General features: G+C 44.2%; 1 protein-coding gene across 1 annotated transcript; it reads left to right on the top strand.

Annotated features, from left to right (window-relative positions):
- The first annotated feature begins 368 nt into the window (after nt 1–368).
- On the top strand, nt 369–13,395 carry COA7 (cytochrome c oxidase assembly factor 7). The gene is made up of 3 exons (XM_023629964.2): nt 369–536; nt 3,213–3,353; nt 12,079–13,395. The coding sequence occupies exons 1-3, from the start codon at nt 431–433 to the stop codon at nt 12,525–12,527; spliced, it is 696 nt and encodes a 231-aa protein (XP_023485732.1). The 5' UTR covers nt 369–430; the 3' UTR covers nt 12,528–13,395.
- Nucleotides 13,396–15,630: the final 2,235 nt, after the last annotated feature.

Raw genomic sequence — 15,630 nt, forward strand, 5'->3', positions numbered from 1 at the left:
AAGCTCTTTAAAGGCACGGACCATACTTCCTAGCTGTTGTATTGCTAGAACCAAGCACTTGGTGAGGCACACAGTAGGCGCTTAGGGATTACCGAACTAACGAACCAAAGGATAGAGGAAGGATAAATGACTGCAGGCAGAAAGTCATTAAGGCCACAAAGTTGGCACAGATGAAGCGCTGCAGAAAGACCGCCACCAGCTCTAGGAATGTGCTGAGCAGAAGAGACGCCACGCCCAAAGACCTTAACAGCGCGGAGGAAGCCGGGCCGCTGCCCTGGCCTTCCCGAAGGCCCCCGCGAGCGCCGACCTCGGCGGCACGCCCCGCCCCCGGCCCCGCCCCCGGCCCCGCCCCGCCGGCTCACGTGACCACGGGGGCGTGCGCGCGGCCCGGGCGGCGCGGCGGCGAGACCGCGGCTTGGCAGCCGGGGCCATGGCTGGTGTGGTGGACTTCCAGGACGAGGAGCAGGTGAAGTCCTTTCTGGAGAACATGGAGGTGGAGTGCCACTACCAGTGCTACCGCGAGAAGGACCCGGATGGTGAGCGCCGCCGCACGGCCGGGGCACACGTGGGGCACGTGGGGGAGGGGCGGGGGCTGGACGGGGCACGCGGGCGACCTCTGAGGGCGTCTGGAAGGCTCTGTGGGACCCTGACGACCTTGTGTGCGTCGCGGAGGGGCGGAATGGGTTCCACGAGGACTTGCGGGGCTCGCAGAGAGAGAACGCTCCGCCGGACCGAGCCTGGAGGCCGGGGCTGGGGAGGAGGAGGGCAAGTGCCTGGACCTTCAGGGTGGAGGGACTGGGGATGCGTCAGAGAACAGATAAAATCCCCTGTCTCCATGGAGCTTACATTCCAGTGGGGACAGCTGGACAAGACACATAAGCCAATAAATGAAGTAGTGTGTCGAAAGTGATATATGTAATGGGAAAAAGAGCTGACTGGGGTCTCGGGAGTTGAGTAGGGCAATATTAAATTGAGCTGTGAGGGGGAATTATTGAGAAAGTGGCCTTTGAAAGAAGGCTTGAATAAGGTCGGAGAGATCTGTGCCAGGCAGAGGTAACAGCTAATGCAAAGGCCCTGAGGCATGAATGTGCCCCGTGTGTTCTGGGAACGTTGAGTTGACTTGACTTGAGTGTGTGAGTGGATGGTGGGGCCCCGAAGGGGCCACCCCGAGCAGCCAGTACCATTGGGTGATTTTCTTCGTCGTACCTTATTTTTATGACGGAAAAAAAAAGTGGCAGCGGCCCTACCTTCTAATAGCTTGAGTCTAGTTTCCAGAACATGATATAGCTATTTCGTGAAGCTGACACAGAGTTGCTTGTGGGTATGATGGTTTAAAAAGAACCCAGGATTGTTCTCTAAGGGCTGGCCCATGTCCTGAGTGCGCGGAGAATTCACAGGAGTTGGAGTCACTGAGGAGCAGGATGGTTGGGGAAGACTTCTGGGGGAGGTTGGAAGGAACAGGCAAGTGTTGGTTAAGTGGAGGAGAGGGTGGGAGGGGAAAATGCTGTCTTTTGGAGGTTGAAGTAAGAATGTAGTCAAAAAAAAGATTGAAGAGGGAGCCTGGGCCACAATGTATCAGGCTTTGAATGCCACGGTAAGGCATTTAGACTTTATTCTGTAGGCAGTGGAGAGCCACCTGTGTTTTGAGGAGTGAGTTCATGGTAGTGTACTCTGGGGAATACACTGAGCAATGGAGTGGGGAAGGGTAGGCATGGAAGGATTGTCCGTGGCGCTTTACAAGGGGAGTCTGAGAGGAGGCTCTGGTTACTGTAGCTACTGGTAAAGTAGTTTCCTTCAAAGCCGTCATCATGCTCACATGGATTACTGAAATAGCCTTCTAACCTGACTCTGCATCCTCACTCCCTTGGAGTCTGTTCTTTACTTGCAAACTGATGTTTTAATTTTAATTTTGTTATCTTACATGTTTGTTTATTAGATTTTTCAATAACAAAAATAACATGTTTGTTATCAGTGCTGGACTGTGTCCCTTCATGCGCTTAACTTCCTCCGTATTCATCCAGGCATCTACAAACCTATTTACTACAGTAACCTTTTAAAAATGCACGTGGAATCATGTCACTGCCCTTCGTAAAACTCCAGTGGTTTGCTAGTGACTTGGGATAAAATCCTAACTCCTTCATATGTTCCACAAGGCCGTGTGATCTGGTCCCCGCCTTCCTCTGCTTGTTTCCTGCCCCTTTCCTCCTTGATCCAGCCATGTATACCTTATTTGTGTCAAGCTTATTCCCTCTTTTGGGTCTTTTTATTTACTGTTCCTGTGCCTGGGACTTTCTGCCCCCTTCTCATTTCATTCTCTTTAGATAGTAGTTCATTCCTGTCATTCACATCTCAGCTCAGCCCTCACAGCCCTCAGGGAGGCCCTCCCTGACACCCAGCTGTGTTAACCATTCCCCCAACATGCACGGCAAACCATCTTATCATCCTGTTTGATTTCAGTCATAACATTTATTACTATAAGAATACATCTTGTTCACCTATTTACTTATTTATTGTGTTTCCTCCTCTAGAATGTAAGTTTTAGGAGGGCAAGTGACTGCATTCCCAGCATCTAGAACAGTGTCTGATAGATGCACATGGATGCTCGAATATTTGTTGAATGAAAGTGAACGAGAGATGAGTGTCGTGGTGGTTGAAGAAGAAGGGACAGAGGGGAGAGATGTTAAGGAGAGGCTTGCTGGGACTAGAGACTGCCAAGGAAAGAGGGTATTTCCAACTCTGGTAGCTGCTGTTTCTACTCTATCTCCAGGGTTCCTGTTCCCAGCCTCGCCAGGGAGTAAGGTAGCCTTCTGCCGAGACTAGCCCCTGGGCCCTTTTGGTTTGCAGTATGTTACTGCTAAACTTCCTGAGAATTTCCGAGGCTAGCAGAGTTTCAGTCATGGAAGTCAGTGGGTCTTTGGGCCTGGCTGAGGGGGAGCAGAAGGATGCTGTCAGAAGGACTGGTGAGTGGTGGACCCAGCGCAGTGGCTGAGGTCTCCCCAGTTGGAACATTGCTCAGTCCCAGGCTAAGGGCAGACGACGCCATTTGTAGAATACTGAACACCACCTGCATTCCTTGGGAAGGTCACCTTGCCACACCTCGGGAGGAGAGAGGCTGGTCCTAAATAAGACATTCTGGCCCACCACACGTGGACCCTGCCCGCTGCCGAGCAGCAGCCCCAGACGTGGAGAATAGCCTTCCCCTTTCCTCACAGGTTGCTATCGGCTCGTGGACTATTTGGAAGGGATCCGGAAGAATTTTGATGAGGCTGCCAAGGTGTTGAAGTTCAACTGTGAAGAGAACAAACACAGCGATAGCTGCTACAAACTGGGAGCCTATTATGTGACTGGAAAAGGTAAGGAGGCTCTTGCTTTCTTTGGTCCCTGTCATTGATGGTAGTGCTAGCATCACGTTCCTGGGCCTGATACTGAGGCCTCTATGCAGAAGGGTCCTCACAGGCATTGCGGAGGCACTTTGTAGGAAAATTTGGAGACGAGTTTGGCAGAGTGATGAGGGGAAGAGCACAGCAAGTTAGGCAGCCCTTAGAGAGTCCTGTTTGCAGGTAGTGAGACCTTGAACCAGCCACTTTAACTTTGTACCTCACTTGTATTACCTGTAAAATGGAGAAAAAATAGTACTTGCTTCATAGGGTTATTGTGAGGGTTAAATAGGATAATGTAGGTAAAGGCACCACCATGTGCCTGGCACAGAGGAGGGGACCAATAATTAATTCCCTTCTGTTTATCTTTTCTTCTCATGTCCTGGTTGCAGTTATCACTAGAATAGTGAGTAGTGTTGAAGCTATCTTTTGCTAAGTAACAAGTTATCCCAACAAACATTATTTCACATAGTTTATATAGGTTAGGAATTCGGGAGTGGCTTAGCTGTGTGCCTCCAGTCTCTCATGGTTGCAGTAGGGACATTAACCAAGGAACCAAGGCTACAGTCATTTGAAGGCTTGACTGGAGCTGGAGTTTCCAATTCTAAGATGGCTCCTCACAAGGCTCTTGGTGAAGGCGTCTGTTCCTTGCCAGCTGTTATCAACAAACCTCAGTTCCTTGTGGCATGAATCTCTCCATGGGCTGCTTGTGAATCCTCATGCCATGACATCTAGCCCCTCTCGAGTAAGTGATCCAAAAAAGAGCAAGATGGAATCCACAATATTTTCTTTTTCAGGAAGATTGGCCCTGAACTAACATCTGCCACCAATCCTCCTCTTTTTGCTGAGGAAGACTGGCCCTGAGCTAAGATCCTTGCCTGTCTTTCTCTACTTTATATGTGTGATGCCTGCCACAGCATGGCTTGCTAAGCGGTGCCATGTCCACACCCGGGATCCAAACCAGTGAACCCTGGCCGGCTGAAGTGGGGCACGTGAACCCAACCGCTGTGCCACTGGGCCGGCCCCACCACAGTGTCTTTTATGACCTACCCTTGGATGTCACACGTTCTTCATTTCCGCCACATTCCATTTATCAGAAGTGAGTCAGGAAGTCTAGCCCACACTAAGGGACGAGAATGTAAATTCTACCCCTTAAAGGAAGGAATATCAAAGAATTTATGGGCATATTGTAAAACTGCCACAATAGGGAGTACGACCTTTGACAGGCAGCTGTTCTTTTTGCTCACTAGATCTTGAGCTTCCTAAAGATGGTATAATTCATTCATCCCTTGTTTCTGGTGCCTAGCCAAGCCTGGTTAGAGAGAGATTCAGTGAAAGTTTGATGAAGCAGATGTCTTTAGATCTCTGGAGCCGTGTGGATGATTTCCGCTTTCACATGCACATGGGTTCTGTGGTAGTCTCTGTTTTGAAGAAAGTTTAGCATCAACAGGAATATCATCGTTCCCTGGTGGAGCAGAGGGGCATTTCTTTGATCTAGTAATTCTCCTACTGTCCTTTCCTTAGGAAGTAACTGGAAATGCAAATAAAGATTATGTGCATAGATGCTCACCGAGCATTATTTATCTGGCAAAATTTTATTTTCATTAATTTATAATTTATAAGTAATACATAACTGCATATCTTATTTTTTTAAAAAACCTGTGTGCCAACAGCAGGTTAGTTAAATAAATAATATTACTTCCATTGGATGGAATCTTATTTAGCTCATTAAAAAATAATGTTTCTAAAGAGTTTTTGTTGATATGGGGAAGAGCTTTTGATATAATGTTCAGTGAAGAAAACTAAATATAAAATTATATATGGTGTGAACTCAACTATATAATACAGTGTGCAAAAAACAAACATGTTCCTAGCTATTTAGTCTCTGGATTTGTGTTTTGGTAAAGTTTTGGATTCCTTTTGTCTTTATACCATATTTTATTATATTTCCACAAGGAGAAAGTTCCTTATTGAATTAGGGAAAACAAAAGAGGCTCTGAAATTATTTTCCCTTCTCTTGTTATGTGATTAATGATTGTGTACTGAGACTTTTTTTTGCTTAAGTGCCCCTTTGTTGAGCACACTTTAGCCTCTACTGTCTGCAGTGAAGTAATGAATTAGATCTGGACCAGTAGCAGGGAAGAAATACACTAATACCTGTTATACGTGGGAGAGCTTCATAAGCATCTTCAGAGAGAGAGAGACGTGTAAAGTACTGTGGGGATTCAGTGCTGGGAGCGTATCATCATCAGGTGGTGCTGTCGTGAGGAGGAGGCATTGAAACTGGTCCTTGAAGGACAGCCTAGATTTTGTTGGGTGGAGGTGGAATAGAGTTATGTCTCAGGCAGAAGGAGGGTGAGCAGGTGTGAAAGAACACAGAATGTTTGGAGAACAGTCCTTAATCCTCTGTTAAACTGACATTCTTAAATACATTTCTCCAGGTGTTTAGACCAAAGTGGTCACAGAGGATCCTGTTAGCTGATCTTAGCTACTCGGGCTGTTTTGGATTACTGTTTAGCAGAACTTGAGCCCTGCCATATCTAAAAGCCAGTACTTTTGGCTCTCCCTGCCTAATTCTGAGGCAAAGGATTTTCCAGTCTTTTTGATTTTGCCCTTTGTTCCTGAAAACACACCCAGTGCCCTTTCTTGACACAGACTGGTTAATAACTCTCCTTTTACCAGGGATAGCTTGGGACAGGGGAAAAAGTGGGAGGCCAAAGAATCCACTTTTAGTCCTGAGCACTAATTGACAGTGTGTTATTAGGCAAGGCATTTTCCTTCCCTGAGCTACAAATTCCCCACTGACAAAATTAGAGTAATAACGTCTGCTCATACCTTGTTCATAGGATTTTTCTGAGCATCAGATGAATCGGATGTGACTGCTTTGTTAAACTGTAAAACACCAGTGTGAACAGGTCTGGTTTGTATTGGTTGCTGCAGAAGTTACTATGGCTTGCACACTTAGAGTGACCCAAGGGATGTTTTGGCGACCTGTTCATCTATGGAATCAGCTTAAAGTATTTTTGTGAACCAATCTAAATGTTCTTTGAAAGGAAATAGAATGTAACCCTGACACACATCTCTTTGATAAAATATTACACAGCCAATAAAACAGATTTAAGGTGCTGGCCCCATGGCCCAGTGGTTAAGTTCGCACACTCTGCTTTGGCAACCCAGGGTTTTGCTGGTTCGGATCCTGGGCGCGGACATGGCACCACTCATCAAGCCATGCTGAGGCAGCGTCCCACATAGCAGAACTAGAAGGAGCTACAACTAGAATGTACAACTAGGTACTGGGGGGCTTTGGGGAGAAGAAGAAGAAAAAAAGAAGATCAGCAACAGATGTTAGCTCAGGTGCCAACCTTAAAAAAAAAGAGAGATTTAAGAAGGGTTTCTAGTGAAGAAGGCTCATAATTATGATGTATAAAAGCAAAACGAAACTACATGGAGAACATTCTAGGAGGAAATACACCAAGAATTAAATAGTGATGGTCTCCAAGTGTGACAACAATGGATGATTTTTTTCCTCTCTATTTAAGTCTTCAATTTCCTCTTCTAAAAAGTAGGATTACTTTAGAAAAGGAAATGAAGGCTCAGATAAGTTAATGGTGATAATCGCAAACAAATACTTATCTCTAGTCAAGACTGCTCTTGTGAGCTCCAGACTGCATTTGGCTGACTGCTCACTGGAGAATTTGCTTGGAGTTCTCACAGCCATCTCAAACTTAGATCAAATATGGGACTCTTAATTGTTTTCTTCTCCCAATTTATTGTGCCCCTGTTGTCTTCCACTTTAGCAAGTGGTTTCTCCACCTAGTAGCTCATGGCCATTGTATCTTCAAAATATGTCTCAAATCTGTCCTGTCTCTCCCTGTCCTGCTACCATTCTTAATCCAAGCCACCCTCCTCTCCTGCTTGGATTAGAGGTAGGAGATAATGCAAGTCTCCAGTCTTCTTTCCATAAGGCAACTAAAATGAAATTTTAAGAATATAAACCATGGATTAGATAAAATATGTGAAGCAACTGTTTTCAGACATTGGACAACAGGCTGTGCAGTACTGTGATCCCTAAGCAAGGGAGATACGTAAGGTGTGTCCCATCCAGGATTATTTTGGTTTTCTGCCTAGAAGTACTTTCCAGATTTTGCACAGAGGTAGAAACCAAGTAGAGCGTGATGTGGTAGTCTTGCTGAACTGACCAGGCAGAAGTCAGAGTTTCTGGCCACCGAGGCAGCTGGAATTTGCAGGACAGGATACTAGAGAAAAAGGAGCTACACAGAGAAGGAGATCAAGAAATCCACATGGGGTGCTTTTCAGTCTTTGGCCCAATGTTAAGCTGCACATGCATAGAGGGGGACTCTGAGAGACCTTGCAGTAAAAAGTTAGTGGGGAGCTATGTACTGAAAAGAGATTTCAGAGGTATCACAGTGCTGGGAGTGGTTTGAATTCCAACCAGCCAGAGTGGAGAGACCTCATTGGACAACACAGATGTTCATCTGAGACTCCAGAAAGACCATGTCTTAGTAGGAAGACTATTCTAGATCTACTCCAACAAAACTTAAACACAAGCCTCAAAAGGATCAGGCTGATTCGCCAGTAAGTTAGCTACCGGCCGGAATAAAACTCAACAATCTTTAAAGGAATACAACAAAATCCGGACTAAACAAAGTATCATCTACAATGCCCAGCATAAAAATAAGAAATTACTAAACAGAAAAAAAGCAGTCACTAGAAACAGACCCAGATATGACAGAGATGCTGGAATTAACAGTCAAATATCTTCAAACAGGTGTAATAAGTATTTTTAAGGGTTTAGATAAAAGATGGACATAATGAATGATGGGAAATCTCATTAGAGAAATTGAAACTTTTAAAAAGAACCAAATGAAACCCTACAGTTGAAAAACATAATATTTGAAATGAAAAGTTCACTGGACAGGCTTAACAGCAAATTAGACACTTCAGAAGAAATTAATCAGTGAATTGAAAGATCAGTGAACTTGAAGACAGGATTATAGATATTATCTAAACTGAGGCACTGAGAGAAAAAACAAAAAGAATGGAATAGAGCCTCAGCTGTGGGGTTCAGTATCCATCAATTTAACACATGTACTGGAGTCCCAGAAAGAGAAGAGATTGAGGCAGAAAAAAATGAAGAAATAACAGCAGAAAAAATTTCCCAATTTGATGAAAAATATCAGTCCACAGATCCGTGAAGCTCAAGGAACCCAAGCAGGATAACCATGGGAAATTACACCTAGACACATTATTACCAATTTGCTGAAAACCAAAGAGAGAAAATCTTAAAAGCAGTCAGAGAAAGAAAGACATTGAGGGGAACAATGGTGAGAACAGTGACTTCTCATCAGAAGCAATGTAAGCCAGAAGAAAAAGAACATATTAAATGCGGGGAAAAAAACTGTCAACCTTGTATGCTCCTTTAAGCAAAAATATCTTTAAAAATGAAGATGAAATAAATTCATTTTCAGGTAAACAAAGGCTGAAAGAATGAGTCCTTAGCAGACTTATGTTATAAGAAATCTTAAAGGTGTTTGGGTTGAAGGAAGATGGTAACAGATGGAAACTAGGATCCATACAAAAGAATAAAGCAAACTAGAGTACGTGTATAAATATAAGACTTCTGCTGAGAAGGATTGGCCCTGAGCTAACATCTGTGCCAGTCTTCCTCTATTTTGTATGTGGGACGCCTGCCACAGCATGGCCGCCATGAGTGGTGTAGGTCTGTGCCTGGGAACTGAACCTGGGCCGCTGAAGCAGAGCATGCCGAACTTAACCACTGGGCCACAGGGCCAGCCCCAAGACTTCCTTATTTCTTAATGTCTTTAAAAGACTATACAGCAAAAATAATAGCAATATATTGTGAGGCTTATAATATATATAGAAGTAAAACAAAAAAGTAATATATATAGAAATGAAACAGGACAACAATAGTCCTAAGGATGGACATGTGGTAAATGAATGAAAATATACTGTTGTAAGGTTCTTACATTTTATGTGGTATAATACTAATTTATGGTAGATTATGAAAAGGATATGTATTGTAATCACTAGATAAACCACTGAAAAAAGAAGTATAACTAAAAAGCCAGTGATGAGAATGAAATGGACTATTAGAAATATATGATTCAAAAGAACACAAGAAAAAAAGGAGCAAAAAACATTTGGGACAGATGGGAAACAAATAAGATTGTAGACTTCAACCCACCTCTATCAAGGATTGCGTTAAATGTAAGGAAACACTCCGGTAACAGGCGTAGATTGTCAGGCTGGATTGAAAGCAAGAGCTAACTATATACTGTTTAAATATAAAGGTGGCAGGAATATATTCTCAAAAGAACTCAGAGGATATAGAGTCTATGAACTTTTCTAGAAAAATCTATGTGAAAACCAATAAAGTTAATCAAAAGAAATAATTCAGGAACGGAGAAGCTGTTATGAAAAGACTGGTGATGAGCAGAATCCATTTAGAATGAATATTGGGCTAATTAATTAGGGTTACCGGATAGAATGTAAATAATATAAAGCTTTAGGGCATGGAAACACTGTAACATTTATTGAGCACTTATTATGTGCCAGGCTCCTTGTAAGAACACATTTAAGCTTCCAACATACGGAGTAGATGCTATTGTCCTTATTTTACAGATGAGGAGAATCTTGTAGGCTTGAGGAGGTTAAGTGGTTTGCCCAAGGTCACACAGCCGGCAAGTCATGGAGCCAGGACTGGAGCCGAGGTTTTCTGGCTGCAGAGCCCAGACTACATTAACTACTATGCTGTGCTGTCTCCCTAAGTTGAAGTGACATAACCAACCAAAAGTACAAGGTGGGGAAGGGCTGGCCCTGTGGCCGAGTGGTTAAGTTCGCGCGCTCCGCTGCAGGCGGCCTAGTGTTTCGTTGGTTTGAATCCTGGGTGTGGACGTGGCACTGCTCATCAACCCCCGCTGAGGCAGCGTCCCACATGCCACAACTAGAAGGACCCACAACGAAGAATCTGCAACTATGTACCGGGGGGCTTTGGGGAGAAAAAGGAATAAAATAAAAAAATCTTTAAAAAAAACCAGTTTAAAAAAAAAAGTAGAAGGTGGGGGAGGAGAGATGAGAGGAAGTGTGAGATGCCAGTATCCTCACCTTTTCTAGTTGTGAGTCAGTACTGTCTAAAATTCCGTTAAAGAAAATAAAGAAAATAAAAACAATGATTCTAACCTTTTAATATTTTAAATAATCTCTATAACTCCAGGGGCCCATTTAGGAAATTTCTCTGTTGAAGAAATAGTCATTTGAAGTTCAGCAGGTTCTTCAATTTCACTTCAGTTTGGTTTTCTTCTGATAGATTCAAGTAAAATCTAAGTTAAAATTGTTATTTACGAATACCATATGTAATCCCATTTTTCAGAGTACTTCTATCTAGCTGTCCGTTCAGCCCACCAGCATTTAATCTGAACACATGCTACAGACATGACTGGATTGGGGTTCTCGAAATGATGATGGTTATTTCTAGGTGGTGGATTTGGAGTGATTTCTTTAAAAAATAATGTTAAAAGATGGTTAGAATGTTTATGTTTTTAAGAATGGGTGATGGTACATGGGGATTAGAAATTTTCTGGAAAAAAAAACAAAACCTAAAGATAAAAGTGGGCCCTGTCACCACCTCTGCTTGAAGTGGCCCATCAGCAGTGTCCCATCGCTCCTGGGATTGAGTACAGGGTCCTTAACGAAATGCAGTGGACCCTGCGTCATCGGGCCCCTGCCTGCCTCTCCAGCCTCCTTTCCCCAGTGATTTCTGAGTTCCAGCCACATGGGCTCCTTTTCTCTCTCTCTCTTTTTTTTTTTTCAAAAGATTTTTATTTTTCCTTTTTCTCCCCAAAGCCCCCCAGTACATAGTTGTGTATTTTTAGTTGTGGGTCCTTCTAGTTGTGGCATGTGGGATGCTGCCTCAGCATGGCCTGATGAGCGGTGCCATGTCCACACCCAGGATTCGAACCAGTGAAACCCTGGGCCGCCGAAGCAGAGCGCGTGAACTTAACCACTCGGCCACGGGGCCGGCCCCTCCTTTTCTCTTTATGTCTTATTCCTGCTGCCTCGAACAACCCTCACCCCATATTTTCTTTTTCTTTTCCATTATGTCACTGCTCAAATGTCGCTTCTTTGGGGAAGCTGCCTTGACCTCACCACCTAGTCTAGGTCAGAGCCCTGGTACATTTTCGTAGCACCCTGTACTTTTCCTCTGTGCACTTGTCACACTTACAATCATATGTTTATTTGTGTGATTGTTTATTTAGGCCATAAGATCTGAAAGGGCAGGGGCATTGTCTGTTCCCCAGAACCTAGCACAGTTGTTGGTAAATAATAGGCGTTTGTATGTATGTAAATTAATGAACATTTGGCAAAGTGCTTGTAAGATGCCAGGTTCTCACTGTAACCCCATGAGGTCGCTGTTATTGTCATTCCCACTTTTCATCTCTTTTACGTGTTTGGGCTTCCTTGTAAGATGTCATTTGAACAAAAGATTCCATGGCTAAAAAAGCTGGAAGGTCTGTGCATTATGCCAGGCCACCTTCCTTTCATGCTGCCTTAGCTCAAAGTATGTGAACTTTATTCGAGAATCGTTCCCTAACTTTGGCCTGAGACATTCAGGTGCTCCCTGGCATGGGTTTACTTTTTTCTTCCCTTTCCTTCTTCCCAGGTGGACTGACTCAGGACCTGAGAGCTGCCTCCAGCTGCTTTCTGATGGCGTGTGAGAAGCCTGGGAAGAAATCTGTGGAGGCATGTCACAACGTTGGTCTCCTGGCACATGATGGACAGGTCAATGAAGATGGCCAGCCCGATTTGGGGAAGGCCAGAGACTACTACACAAGGGCCTGTGATGGCAGCTATGCCTCCAGCTGCTTCAACCTCAGTGCCATGTTCCTGCAGGGTGGCCCCGGCTTTCCCAAGGACATGGGCCTGGCATGTAAATACTCAATGAAAGCCTGTGACCTGGGCCATGTCTGGGCCTGTGCCAATGCCAGCCGCATGTACAAGCTGGGGGATGGCGTCGATAAGGACGAAGCCAAGGCTGAGGTGCTAAAAAACCGGGCCCGGCAGCTGCACAAAGAACGGCAGAAACACGTTGAGCCTTTAACGTTTGGGTAGTGAGGCCCACCCTCTTCTCAACAAGCAGCTTGGGGCTGGCACCTCTTATTTCTGAAGCAGCTCTTGGAGGTCAACCTGCTGGAGCAGGAAGACTTGAGACCTGGTGTCAGTAGCTCTGGTTACACAGACCCGTTGCCCCAGAGTGTCACCTACTGGGACGTAGCCTGAAATGCTTATTTCAGTCTGTTTTCCTTTATCTGGTGTGTTCTGTGAAGACACCCACGTTTATGGGCTCTTAGTTCTCATACTCTTGTAGCCTTGTGAAAAACCGCAAACTAGAGAGTCTCAGAGATTGGGGTGGGGTGGGGAGGAGAGGCGAAGAGCAGGAGGTTGGGAAAATTTGCAGCCACAGGGCCTGAAGGAATCAGACGTTATTAGTAGTTGGGAGGGTTTGAAAATCAGAAGGTAACTTGACTTACATGTTAGAGGGCTTCAGGAGCTGAGAACACTTAAATAGTTAGCACTGCCACCCTCTAAGTGGAGCCCACGCCATATGTAATCACTGGTGTGGGCTCCAGTTACAACTGTCCCCTCTAACATATGTAATCTTTGCTGTGGGCTCCCCTTTTGCCTTTAGCGTCAGGTATTTCAATAAATGCAGAGATGGATGTGCTACATGCAAGTTAAAGGTCCTTACGCTTCCGAGTTACTAAAGAGGAAACAGCCTTCCTTTAGTGGAGATGGTCACAGGTGAAAGTCAGCATCCCCCTCCGCTCACCTGGTGCTGCTCCTCATGCTGAGGGAGCAGATTATTCCCAAGGTGGCTTCAGCTGGGAATTTGTAAGCAAGGGCTTTGTGACACATTTTGTCCCTCAGAACGGAACTTCCTTAACTGTCTCTGTGAATAAACTATTTTGATTGATTAGTACTTTGTGTTATTAGTGTTTTCTCCAGCTTCTGGGTAGGGTGGAGAGACTGTTCTTCATAGTGGTTGTGACTTTTAAGAACAGTTGCTTTTTCAATTTTCTCCCTAACTTGTCACCAGGGGGCGAGCTTGTCATTTTCCTGCTGAAAACAGGACCGTTATTTCTGTCACCACCTGCTATTTTGGGGCTTCAGTTTTGCAGCTGTCCTAGAAGGAATGCTTGCTGTGTGGATGAAGGTCTGTAAGCACAGTTGATAGTTGATACAGGAGAGGGACTTCCCCAAGTGCAGAGAAGAAGCTTTGAAAGTGAATTTATTTGGGGCCGGCCTGGTGGTGCAGCGGTTAAGTTCGCACGTTCCGCTTCTTGGCGTCCCGGGGTTTGCCGGTTTGGATCCCAGGTGTGGACATGGAACAACTTGGCAAAAGCCATGCTGTGGCAGGCGTCCCACATATAAAGTAGAGGAAGATGGGCATGGATGTTAGCTCAGGGCCAGTCCTCAGCAAAAAGAGGATTGGCAGTAGTTGGTTCAGGGCTAATTTTCCTCAAAAAAAAAAGAATTTATTTCAAAAATGTACAATAGCTTCTGTTGTGTTTAAACTCTGTAGGCCAACAAGCATATGAAAAGATGCTCCAACACCACTAATCATCAGAGAAATGCAAATCAAAACCATAATGAGATAACTACCTCATACCTGTCAAGATGGGTATTGTCAAAAAAAAAGAAGTGTTGGTGAGGATGTGGAGAAATTCAAAGTCTTATACATTGTTGGTGGGAATGTAGAAATGGTGCGGCCACTGTGGAAAACAATATGGCAGTTCCTCAAAAGAATTAAACATTTAATAAACAGAATTACCATATGATCCAGCAATTCTACTTCTGGGTACATATCCAAAAGAATTGATAGGGTCTCCAAGAAATATTTGTACACCCATGTTCACAGCATTCACAATGGCCAAAAGGTGGAAGCAACCCAAATGTCTATAGACAGGTGAATGGAGAAACCAAATGTGGTAGCTACATATGATGGAATGTTATTCAGCCTTAAAAGAAGGAAATTCTGACATAACATGGATGAACCTTGAAGACGTTGTGCTAAGTGAAATAAGCCGGTCACAAGAAGACAAACACTGTACAATTCCACTTAGATGAGGTATTTAATACTCCGACAGAAAGTAGAATGGCGGTTGCCATGAGCTGGGGGAGGGGAAGTGGGGAGTTGTTTAATGGATATAGAGTTTCAATTTTATAAGAAGAAAAACTTCCGTAGATTACTTGTACAAAAATGTGAATATACTTAATATTACTGAACTGTCCACTTAAAAATGGTTAAGATGGTAAATTTTATGTTGTTTTACCACAATTTTTTAAAACTAAACATTTTAATTTTTTAAAAATGCAGGATATGAGTGTTTTGGTTATAACAGTAATATGGTCTCATGAAAGGCAGTTTGGAATGTAGCAGAAGAAACAATTATTACCTCACTATCCTTTACCAGCTACAGGCATTCTTTGGCCTAGTAGTGGTGTTTAACCATTTTTTAAGAATCGTATCTTTTCAATCTGATAATGGGTTTTGTAATTTTGAAGCATTAGGTTAACTTGATTTTCGGTGGCAGGTCCGCTAGGTTATTTTCTCTGGACCAGTTCGTTCCTGGGACCCGCAGTGCCTCCCTTTGGATCACATACTGAGGTGGGCTGGGAACAATGGAGTGAGCATCAGTAGTGTCAAAATGTTATATTTTACTAAAATGCAAAGAAAAATAATTTACCGTCCAGAAGGGTCCAAGGCCATTTCATTCCTGGGCTGCTGTGGGAAGGAATGGGTTGATAAGACCCTGCGTGACTGAGTTTCTCACTTTTGTGCAACCTTTGAGGCAAAGTTTGAAAATGGGTTTTCAGACTCTGGTCACAGCAGGAGTATCATTCCTGTGTCTTCTGGCCAGCAGGCATTTGAATCTTCGTTAGTAACTATTTCCAGTAGTTTCCCTCCATGCCGGGCTTGGGTTGGATGGTCTAATGGGAAAGAAGTTTCATAACTGACTAGTGGTTTGTGTTCTCGTTAGTGTTCTCACTGAAATCTCACAGAGCAGTGCTCAAGTGCTGAGAGAAAGGGAGGCAAGCGTCCCAGAGAGGGAGGGGGAGGCCGGAGGGTCTAGGGGTTGGGTTCTATCTTATGGGTCATGTGGAGTCACTGAAGAGTTTTGAGCAGGAGAATGAAATGATCCCATTTGGAAAT

Source organism: Equus caballus, chromosome 2 (genome assembly GCF_041296265.1).
Source record: "Equus caballus isolate H_3958 breed thoroughbred chromosome 2, TB-T2T, whole genome shotgun sequence".
Classification (NCBI taxonomy): Eukaryota; Metazoa; Chordata; class Mammalia; order Perissodactyla; family Equidae; genus Equus; species Equus caballus.

Bases quoted from the DNA above. Each gene is read 5' to 3' on its own strand.
- COA7 (XM_023629964.2), top strand. From the start codon at position 431: ATGGCTGGTGTGGTGGACTTCCAGGACGAGGAGCAGGTGAAGTCCTTT. The intron at 537-3,212 runs GTGAGCGCCGCC...CTTTCCTCACAG, and splicing joins CCGCGAGAAGGACCCGGATG to GTTGCTATCGGCTCGTGGAC. The intron at 3,354-12,078 runs GTAAGGAGGCTC...CCTTCTTCCCAG, and splicing joins CTATTATGTGACTGGAAAAG to GTGGACTGACTCAGGACCTG.